Below are 11,749 nucleotides of genomic sequence, written 5' to 3'. Positions count from 1 at the left end.
AATGGGAGGGGAAGTTAGCTTCAACGCCACAGGGCTCTAAGGGCTTCAAAGCCAACAGCTGTCTGCACATTGTGTTCTGATAAGAGACGAAGACTGACCATCCCTACTGTTTCGTCGAACACAAAACTCTTTATCTCTTTCAGTTTCTGAATTACTTTCTGACTTTTCCACTTGCACATTAACTGGCTTTGCCTATGTGGTCAACGTTCCTTTTTGTGTGTCTCCATCTACAAATTCAGTGTGTGTGTGCGGCAGCTTCACTGTGCTTTTAAACAGTCAGGCTGTGCATAAATCCTAACCTATAGCTGTCTCTGCAGACTTTTTCCTGGAAACAGCACTGAGACTTGTTTCAGAGGTGAGGTGAGGAGCTCAGGAGTGAACAGATAAATTCATTCTCCCTCACCATGTCCTGTCTTATAAACACATATTACTATGAGGTAGCATTGACAGGAAACAGAGCCGTGTGCTTTTAATTTTCACCGTTTCACATTAAGCTTTATGGGAAAGGATGATGAAAATGGACAGAAGACACACAGCACAGATGGTGGACCCCGACTCCACTGGCGTCCACTTTAATATTCATCTACTGCTTTGAGGAAATGACCTCCCATAAAGAAGCAGCTCCCACTTTCAAAATGAAAAACTGAAATCCTGTTACATTTAACTTTCGCCTCATCTATGCAGTAGAAAAGACTTTCCAGTAAATGACTAAATTTGATTCCAATCTGGGAGCAAAGCATGCTGTAGCTTCACATTTAGGTTCCTCAGCGGTCTAACTTGATATCTGAGGTCAATCTGGACGGAGCATGGCTCTAAAAATCACGATCCTTTTGGGGTTCGTTACAGAGCATGTGCCTGTGTCTGCTTTGGCCTCAAAAACTGTGCAATGATGAGATCACTCATGACAACAGCGCTCTAGATAGTTGCATTCACAAAGTGCTCAAGTGTGCCTGAGAGAGGGCTTCCCAGACAGGGCCGTGTCTGTAAGGGTATGCCTTGAAACAACGATGATGTTTTCGGGACTGTGTTTATGACCGTATCAATGCCTCCAGATGGAGCTACAAGGCCCCAAGATCTCAATAATCATAAATAAGAGGAAGCAGACAGATCCAAACATGAGCTGATATGTGGAGTGACCAACTAATGACCTGAGGAGAGAAAAATAAAGGATCGAGACCAAGATTTGGCTAACGATGGGAACCGCAGCTGATGATGGTATGATCCAGATGTGCTGCTAACGTATGTTCCATAGTAAAGATGAGTACGGGAGGGGGGGAAAAAAAAAAAAAAAAAAAAAAAAAAAAATCACAACAATTCTAATTTGTTTAGGTTCATGACCATTACATCTTTATTAACCATCTGATTCCTTGTTTATTCAATAAAAAGGTCCCAATTTGTCTCTACAGAAAACTAAAGAACAATTAAAGTGCACTCATCATATTGTATCAAATGAGCTAGCCAATTCTTTTCTGCTTCACTGGCTCCGAAAGCAGTGTGCCAACAAAACAAAGACCGGAGGACAGAGAATATGGCTTTAACTCAATTACGGGGCTTTCTGGGACTCTCTGTCCTCCCAGTCCAGGTTCCATTATCCAAAAAGCTCATTTTCCTTGGCTGCCGGCAGCTGTGTGTGTTCAGCTAACATCTTGAATCCCTGTTTGGGGTGTGCTATACATGGAGAAGTTTCCACAGCAACGCATTCCAGTTAGATAATCTCATATTAGTACTGGAGGGCAGTAAAGAGGGTCCCAGAGGAATTTGGCAGAAACACTGGAAGTGGATTAAAGGGCACCGCTACCCCTTGAAGCATTACCAACAACTTCCTGTTTGATGATGTCACGGGGCACTGAGGGATCAAGCCAGACGCACTCCTACAAGCACACATGCAAAACCCCATGAATGCCAGAAAGAAGGAAAAACCAAGGACAAGAAAAAATGAAGGGGGAAAAAAAAAACAAAAGCTACTTTTCCTCAAAGCAGCATCACCTGGGGACCATTTATGATATATATAACTCTGTCAATAGCAGGGAGGTGACATAAGGGACTATAAAGAGCTGCCATGACAAACAGTTTAAAACAACCACCTCTGGGAAAGCAAAGTTGATGATTTGGTACATGGAAGAATGAAAGCAGGGGATGCGGTGGAAAGAAGAACTTTATTCCCTCCATTCCTGGATAGCCAAGACACATAAATCTATAAACTTAGAGCAGGACTGTTTCTCATCCTTTTTTCCTTCTTTCTCTGTTGAGGCTTTAGAATGATTTGAAATAAAAGGGCAATAAGTGTAAATGGTGATCCCCGTCTCACCTGGTTGAACCTGCAGGTAAAGGCCACAACATTTGGAGCAGAGCTGTGCTTCTCCTTCTTGTTCCAGCCACAACTTGACAGCTCCTGAAATCACAGAATCGGGGAAATAAAGATTATGTAGCGAGTCACAGATCTTTTTTTGCATACGCCAGCATTTTATTTGATGTATTTAACAGTCTAGTCAGGGTCACACTGTGGGGAGAGTACCAGAGGTAGGGAGCACAACGTAAGAGGAGAAAAACACAGATGAGAACGGGAAAACCGCTGAAGACAAGATCGAGGCAAAGGTTCGGACAGATTAATGAACTGCTGCCCAAAACAACATGTTCTTCATCAGTAAAGTCTGCGCTTTCCACTGATACACGTTTTCATCTAGACGAGGATCTTCAAAAATAATTAGTCTCCTGAACAATAAATTGATGGATACAAATTACCTGCTGGTAAGCTTATCCATGTTCTAAACTCACCGCTTTCGATAACAGACAAACAACACCTCAAGGAAGGTATTAGCAACAAGCATTCAAGGATTCAGTGAAGAACGAGGACAGCATGTTGTAAACAATTGCCTTTGACAACAAATGAGTGTAAAATGAATAACGTCAACTTTTCTTTAAACTGATGCAAAATGTGTGCCTCTCAATCCAGATGAATATTATCAAAGACTTAAAAGGATTCTTCGTAAAGGGGTGCAAAGACAGTCAGGACCAGACAAAAAAACAAAGTAGCAAAACAGAAAAAACTTAAGTGTTAGCTTCTAATCATTGTTTTTCTAGTCATTTTTCCTCTTTTTGTGTCATTAAAAATAAATCTGATGCTCACTTCAACCAACTGATGGCAGTTGTGCCGTGGCAAAACCAAAGCACAGAACAATGGTAACAATTTAAATTAAGACATTTTGGTGCAAAGGTGCAATTGTTGCACACTGAGGATTTAAATAAGCACAAGCAATGTATTTTGCTGAGCTTAAAAACATAAAGACACTAAAATGTAAAAGTACTGACACACATGTAAGAGGATGTAATTAGCACTGGAATGGCTTTTGTCATCGTGGATCATTTTAATGTGGGCAACTGAAATGCCTGCTCACTGATTTTCTGTCAAAACATTCTCAATTAATCACTTCAGCACAAAGAGGAGCAGCAGCTTCAGCTGCTTTGGAAAATAATTAGGGTACATGTTATCGAAAGGAAAAAAAAGTGATTTTTGGAAGGTAAACAAAGAAAATCCCCTCCTAAAAGACCAATTTCTTTCTGAATACCAGGCCAGAGTGAGTGTGGCTTTCTGCTGATGTCCTCAGCGATTAGGTAAAGCTGGAGACCACACACTGCACTGCAACAGGAACCCGGGACCTCGTATGGCCCCTGCAGGCTGTCCACAATCCAGGGACACTGACATAACAGTAGGAAAAATGTTGTGCAAGCTCTCCTGCTAATCCCTGCCAGCATGGCTGAGTTAGGCTACAATATAAGCAGCTGAAAGAGACTGCTGCTCCCCCACACAATACCCCCTGTGAGGCAGTCAGACTGTCTGGAAGTAGCAATCTCCACCCAACTGCTCGCAGCTCCCTGAACTGGACCGTATCACCGTGTCTACTTCTAAAGAGAAGCTGTGCTCGGTCAACGGTGAGTCTCCAAGCTGAATCCGCCGGTGGGAGCAAAGATACAACATATCAAATACAGATGTTAAAAGCAGACACTCGTGCGTGGGCGAGGTGATGCTTGGGATCCATTTTGCCTGAGTCAGGATGAGGATACAAGTAAAGGAAAAAGGAGTGCAATGGAGCAAAGATGCAGGCACAGCAGTGAGGCTGTAAAATAAAACACTGCAGAAACCCTAACACAGCATCTTCCCACAAGGTTTTATTAGACCACGCGGGGACTCCGGTGTGTTTAACTGTGCCGTCCCCGTCACAGGATACAGCTAAAATAGTGCCCTAATTGTTTATTTTACATCAGTCCTTTTCAAATAATTGCTTCCTTGTGTCCTGACATAATGCCAATCATTTTTCTCTCCTTCACTTCCACATAACTTTGGTGATGACTCCTAAAACAAACACACAGTTAGGAAGTGGTAGCGCTAGTGTGCTCAAACCACCACTTGCCCACCCAGGTAGGCTGAACACCTGAAAAGGGGGCATACAGACAGACGTTGGTGTTTTGTCGTCACTCAGGAAGGCGACAAAATTTAAACAACTTGTACAAAACCTTCATCACTAAACCACCTGGGCCAGTCTTCTAATTTAACCACCCATCCGTGTTTGAAATCATTTAAGTCCAGTTTCCTCATGTGAGACCATTAGGCCATTAGGATTTTATTCCCTTTATTTTTCCTAGGTCCTTTATAGCCTCATTTCACACTAAGGCACCACAAACTCTGACAACAGTTGAGTGTTTGGAGAAGGGCTTTCACAAAGCAGCTCTGGTAAGGAGAGGGTTTAAAATTCTGCAGTAAAAGAGTGCAGTAAAAGAAAGAAAAAAAAAAAACGTCTGCTACGCCAAACCACAGACAGCCTGTCGTTTCCACACGCTGGTCTGGCTGAGCAGCATTTTCATTAAAGCGCAGTCCCGTGGGGCTGATAGGAGCCAGATACATTTACATTGTTGGGTCTGTACACTTAAACTAAGAGCTGTTAAAGAAATCTGAAGTCACCTCTGGCTGAACGATTGATTATACGACCTACAAGTGACAAACAATAGCCGAGGTGGTTTAAAGGGTATCATCAATCAAAGACATTAAAATAAATGAGACACCATCATCAGCCACAACAATCTTAAAACTTCTTAAAAAACGGACCATATACATCTTCATAATCACCAAAGTTTGACTTGGTTTGTTTAGCAAAAGCTAAATAAAACGATAAGCTGCTGCTTGGCCACCATTCGCGATGAGCTCGCGTGAGCTATCACAGCACTTCCTTTTTTAAAATTCTTTTATCTACTGGAAACCTGTGTCGAGATGCAAGGAAACAGTTAAAGCCCACAGGCCAAGAAAGGAAGAGCTGATGAAGATGAGAAACAGAACGGAAAGAGAAGTAACATGAGAAAGGGGAGGCAGTGAAACTGAAATGAAGCTTGATAAAAGCAGAGAGGAGACTGTAGAGATAAGAGTTTAAGTGACAGGAGGGCCGATACTGGACTCTGGTTGTCTGTGCGCCGATCGAGAGTTTAGAATCTATTGATTTGCTATTTTGTTTCTGTTGTCTTAAGACAAAAAAATAAAAAAAATACATTCATCTCAGACAGTCATGAACTATAGACTTGGCAGGAACTCAAGCCAGCAGCAGCAGCCCCCATTACCTGGCTATGCACACACCGTGGAAAGAATTACTTTTCTAAAAGTACATTTATTTATGTAATTCAGTACACGCATTTTATGCTTTATTATACTCAAACCAGAAGAAGCCGTGTTGCTATAAAGAAGACATCAAACTGTATTTGTCAAAGATGATATATGCTTACACAAAAATCAAATATAATTAAGACCATATTGCAGTAAAACTGGACTAAATCATCTCTGACAATGGAAAATTTGTCCATGTGGTTCTTCTGTCTCTACTACCAAAGCATTATTTTCTCCAGCTTTCATTGTGATCAACATGTCCAGATCATCATGCTGACAGGCTGCAGTGTAAAAAAGATTTCCCCCGGCGTTTGTTGTGCAGCAATAAAAGTTTAATCTCTACATTACATTACTGTGCAGATCTACAGGGACCTACAGAAACTTTTACGTGATGCTTCTCTTATAGTTGTAATTGTATGGACAGCAAAAGGGGGGGAACGTTTTAGAAAATGTTACTTTATCTGGCATCCAGGGCTGGAAGAGACTAAGCCAAGATAGGCCTGAGAAAGACAAACATAACTTGCATCCAACTACAAGTCAGCCTGTTCTGAGGATTTCTGCTCTGGGTTCTCAGACGTGAGGATCTGACATACTTTTCAGCGGTACGTAAAATGCAATCTGATAGTTCCCTGAGAATTGGAGCAAAACCTGCCAGCCAAAGCCACAAAATTACGTACTTGGCTGTTGTCATGACTGTGTGTTAAAAACAAAAAGGCAACCCTCTGCCTCTCAATCCGCTCTGCATCACTCAACTACTTTTCCCCCGCAGCTTTTATTTCATAATATCCAGCTGGAGATCTGATTATGAAATTAGAAATACCCTGCTGGGACTGAAAAACTGAGAAAACGAAGGGTGAAAAAGTCAGCCACTGTCACTTTATTTCACCTAAATTCATCTATAATTTACCTTTTTTTTTTAATTTTACTTTTCCCCCTTTTGTCAGCTGATCAACCATACTATAGCAAGCAGCTATACATTCCAGTTCAAACAATAAACACCAGCCAATGCTAAAATCCATTAGTAGTCAATACTTTGTAAGTTCAAATGAGAGAAAAAGATTTGCAACAAGACCCCCACATCCATTCCTCCCGCTCTCTCTGTGATCCATCTTGTCACTTTAATGGCAAACCAACAGCCAAGGAACATAACAGAAATTCATTTGGGGGTTGTAGCTCAGTCTGGTCTGCAGTATAGATTATTTTACCATTGAAAAAAAATAAATATCTTCTGGTGTTTCCATTATTTATACCTGTGCTCCAAACTGAGCACAAAGACACTGACAATGCTCTCAAGCTCTGTTAATTTCTCTTTGTACTGCATTGATGAGGGTCCATTACGTAGTGGAAGTAAATTACAACAACCCTCAGGTCTGGCAGAGGTTTATGAGCTGTCACTTACGCATCATAAGAAGCAGATGTGTTTACATTCTGTGTTTGCTGTGAAGGACAGACATGTTATACTCTGATCTCTTAAACCTGACGCTCACGCTGCTTTTCCAATCAAAAGATAAATAGAATAAACTATGTTTCCTGTTCAAAGTGGCTGGCCAGACATTACAGCATCTCTCCACACCATTTTTGCTGTATATATCCACGGGTCCCGTGTAATCTTTTATAGCTATTGTGACAGACTTATCTTTTCTTCTTCATCCAGATAACTTGGCTAGACCTCTCAGGCTCTCTCTTTACGTCATGACCAAGATACACAAATTACTGAGAAGCTCTGTTCTACTATAATATTGTCTGGGGCAAATATTGCAAGGTCATGCCAGAATATCTGCTTGTGTGTCATGTATGCATGCAAGTTTCTCTCTGTGGCCTACTGTCTCACACCAGCTCTCACATTATTATGTTAAGACAGTTATGATGTGTTTATGGAGAGAGGAAAGCAAAAAAGCTAGAACACAAACACCAAAAGGTCAAGTCACAGCTACTTTATGGTCATTTCAGCCAATTTAATGTAGTTAGGGAAGTTATTAGTTAATTAAGTGCAGGACTGGAAGAACAGAGCAGCTCAACCATGAAACTGCTATTGGACAAGCTTGGATTATCTAATGTAAAAACTGCCATAAAGACATCTATAGGAAATTACATTTAAAAAAAAATTAAATCAAAGCATTTTGCTTTAAATGCACCATTTAAAGTAATTTCCTTCTGCACATCGATACGACTTCAGATGCTTCCGCTAGGTTTAGTTCTCTCCCTGGAACACAATCACCACCAAGTGCACATTTCCATTGAACTTGCCCAAGGAGAAAACATCGAGTTAAAGGGAAGGCTGGGTCAACCTGACCCACTGAGAATCACTTGTGATGACAGATGATGAGATAAGAGAGCTGGGTCTGTGGTTACGAACCAGAATGTAAACAGCCGTTTTCTACATCCTGAGACATTTCAGGTAGAACCTTTACTCCAAAGTACCGGAATTGTGGCATAGGTCATTAAGCCGTCATGCACTGGCACAGAGTATTGAGTCATCTCTCGCCAAATTTGGCTCTTTGCAACTCTGTCCTGTTCCATAAAAAGGAAATTTAAGTTTAAAGGGCAGATGAGATCCAGCAATTAGTGCAGACGGCCACGTACAACATGCTAGTGCCCTGCTAGAGGTCATTTTATAGAGCTCATCCTGTTCCCCATTGAACAAAGGGGCAGAAACCGTCCCACTGATGGGTTTTGACCTTCTACAGCCCTGTCCAGCTCTCCTAGAGTAACTGCCTCTCTCCATGCTCTTGAGACCATGCCAGGAGACACGGCAAACCTTCTGGCGATAAACCGAATATTGATGTGCCGTCCTGGGGAGCTGGAGTACCTGAGCGCCTCGCGACACTGACTTTAGCCAAATGCAAAACTAGTCAACACTCAGAACAGATGAGAAAGGAAAAAAATGATAGTGGCCGCCACCCGTAAAGGCATTCCTTTTTTGGGTGTTGTGTCTAGTGGACCTGCTGTTAATTTCATTAACACTAAAACAGTTGAAACAGATTAACAACCCCCTCTGCTACTTAACTGACCAGATCGATATCCCAGATGTTTAATCGAGTTCATGCTATACATCGATTAAAAACTTTTCCTTTAATTTTTTTGAGGAGCGTAGGTTTGGGGGAGAAAAAGAAAAGAAAAAAAAAGGCAAGATTACACAACTTAAGAAAAAAAAAAAAGTAATTTAACAGTTTCCTATTTGGCCAGTGAACAGAGCGAACTGGCAGGAGTGCCTGAACACACACGCTTGGTTTTTTTCCTCCATCATGTGTCTGTGAGGAGGGAAAGAAGGTTGACAGCACTGGAAACTCTCAGTTCTGTTCAAGCATGGACATGTACTTTTTTTTTTTCAGCAAGTTTCCTGAAACAAAAGCACAGTGAGAGCATAAAAAGCCTTACCAGTCCACTCTACCACCTGCCAAGATCCTGCTGGGTCACTCTACATATGGTACACTACGGCATTCATCACCCTCTCAGCACGCCTCTTCAATCAGGGCAGTGGCTCCTTTCCAAATGCCTCTAGTTCACTTTCCCTTCGTTCCCACTTCACGTCAGTCTGCAAGGTACTTCACAACAAACCAAACACGACAGACAAAGCCTGCTTCTACTAAGGAACTTCCGTCTGTTCTTTTCCCTTTTTCCACTGCTCAAACACAAACTATTTGCAAGACGCAAAAGGGCATGTTGTACTATATGAAGCCTAATTCATTAAAACGTGGCTTGATATCAGGCCAGAAAGGTTATGAGCTGTTAGAAATGCAAATGTTGCACATATGCCACAGCAGGAGTCAGAATAAGCCACGCTACAATGTGCTTGTGGTCTGTATGCAGTTTTTATAAGATCACTGCGGTCAACCTTAAACATAGGTTATCCATGTCTGTCAGGAAAGGGCCTGACAGCCAACAGGGGCAAATCATGAGGTCTAACGTTCACAACAGAAAAGGTGTGCAAGAATACGCGAGATACAGATGGCCTTTTTTCGCATAACTGACATATGACAAAGCGTGGGAGCTGTGATCACAGTGGCTTACTATTGCAAAACATGACAGTTAGACATAAACCACATGTACCCTATGTATGAAAGGGAAAAGGAAAAACATGGCAAGGGGGAATTCCTAATGTATAATGTGGTTTAAAAGTCTGGGGGCACCAATGGAGAAACTTCGTATGTACAAAGAAGTTACCTTGGCCACCACCGTAATTTCCTACGTTCATTTTTAATTTATTAATCGGTTTATCATGACAAATAACAAGCTTTAAAATGTTTCTAAAAATGTACACCGAGTTCAGATTTGCTCTGTCCCCTTCTCCTTGATGACAGTTTGCACTTGAACTTAGATGGATTCAAGTTTGCACAAAACCTAATAACCCATGTTATCCCAGCATGATCTGACCATGACCCAAAGCACTTGGCAGTCTGAGTTTAAGTGCTCCATAAAATTTCAACAAGTTTGTGGTCAGGCATCTGTGGAGGAAAGCCCATGACAATCAGCACTCCCTGGATCTATTTTTGTAGAGAGGGACTGATATTGCAACGGGCCAGTGACCCCAAACAACATGAAAATGCAAACCAGAGGCAGGAGCATGACTGATGACAGGAATACCGCTGCTCCTTGGAATACACTGACTGCACACTGGCCAAGTGTCCGACTCCAAATTAGGCAAAAAATATCGACAAATTAGAATATTATGACTAGCCTTTTTATCACAGGTCTTTTTCTTTATCTCAGTCATCTCTTTACACACACCCTTCAGTTCATGGCACAAATCTCTTGGATTTGTTAGTAGACTACTTTTTTCCAGTCATCCACTAGAAATACTGGTTACTACTACAGGGTTTTAACTCACTGAGCTCTATCTGTGATGAAGTAATATTTCTATCTTTCAGTGAATAAAATTAGCACATTCGTGTTGTATTTGTGTACTCGTTTTGGTTGGCTTTGAATACAACTGATCCAGCTGCTACACCCCTCTTAGAAACCTGTCTACTGTCTTCACGTTTCACTTAAATGGCCACTGCTAGTTTTGATGCACCTTTTTTCAAATTGCTATTCTAAACTAAGTGAATGTCAGAAACTAAATATGGCAATGCTTAAGTCTAAGATGAAGTTATTTATTATAATCAACAAAGGGCACAAGTTCATTTGTTGAACAAGGTACTCAAGTGTCTTCTGAAGTTATAAAAGCCAAGTAAACCTGACGCTTAACCCAAGTTAGCTAACATGCACAATGCCACAAATTTGCTTAAATTAAATTGCTGACAGAGAGTGCAGTCTTACATTTTCAACAATATATATGTGAAAACGTTTTTAAAGATTTCAAATGCCCCAAAGGACTGAAAGTTGCTCATCAGTAAAGCAAAAAGCTCCCTTGAGTCCTCCCAGTCAGTTTAAATAATTGTCATTCCGTTAACATCGTTTTTCCTCTCCACATTAACTGCTCACCTCTGGCTGGATGGCTTTGAACACAGGAGCATCCATGAGTGTAATCTGGCCCTGAAGGAGAGCAAAAAGGCACCTGTTAGATATACTTTGGTCAAATTGAAATATTTACACAAACTAACGTTTGTCACAATTCCTCTAAGTTCCATGTTGTCATAAAGAAGGTTTATGTAATAACAATTCAACAACTGAAATGCTGATTTTCCTTGTTTTGTTTTTTTTTTTTTTTTTTTAAATTGGGCTTGTGATAATGCACAACCCATTACTCCTAAGACTCCTTTACTTACCTGACACCACCTTGAAAGACATTAATATAACAGGGATTGATTAAATAAGACCAAGAGTGACCTCTTGTGGTGGAATGGGACACAACAAGACAAGCACACGTATTTAAAAAAGCTTGCAGACGTTCAAAAGATTATGTTCTTTTCATGTGAATATCCTGTAAGGTAAAGCTAGTTCGACAAAAATGTGACATTGTTCTGAGTTTCTTTTTTTACTAGTATTATTATTTTTCCAAAGATGACACTGAAGTCACTGAAAATGGGGCAGAGGCAGCTGTGGGAACTGTCAGCAGCTGCTTGCCACTGCCAGACATCATCAATTATTACTGATGCAAACTCTGACCCCATTTCCCCCTCCATCACCCCATCTCCTCCCGTCTTAAGTCAGCACATCGGA

At 41.2% G+C, this 11,749-nt stretch overlaps 1 protein-coding gene across 3 annotated transcripts in view; it reads right to left on the bottom strand.

Moving 5' to 3' along the window:
• The window catches only part of ralgps2 (Ral GEF with PH domain and SH3 binding motif 2), a 73,007-nt gene that overhangs the window by 37,159 nt on the left and 24,099 nt on the right, over positions 1-11,749 (bottom strand). For all 3 annotated transcript variants that reach the window (XM_082523737.1, XM_082523739.1, XM_082523738.1), the window contains exons 5-6: positions 11,072-11,122; positions 2,309-2,392 (exon numbers count right to left, since the gene is read on the bottom strand). In XM_082523737.1, the coding sequence (XP_082379863.1) occupies positions 2,309-2,392; positions 11,072-11,122 (135 nt within the window). The remainder of the gene's footprint in view (positions 1-2,308; positions 2,393-11,071; positions 11,123-11,749) is intronic.

This window comes from Aulonocara stuartgranti (genome assembly GCF_965226115.1).
Source record: "Aulonocara stuartgranti genome assembly, chromosome: 23".
Classification (NCBI taxonomy): Eukaryota; Metazoa; Chordata; class Actinopteri; order Cichliformes; family Cichlidae; genus Aulonocara; species Aulonocara stuartgranti.
The sequence above is the reverse complement of the archived record's forward strand: the minus strand, read 5'-3'. Positions and strand labels throughout refer to the sequence as shown.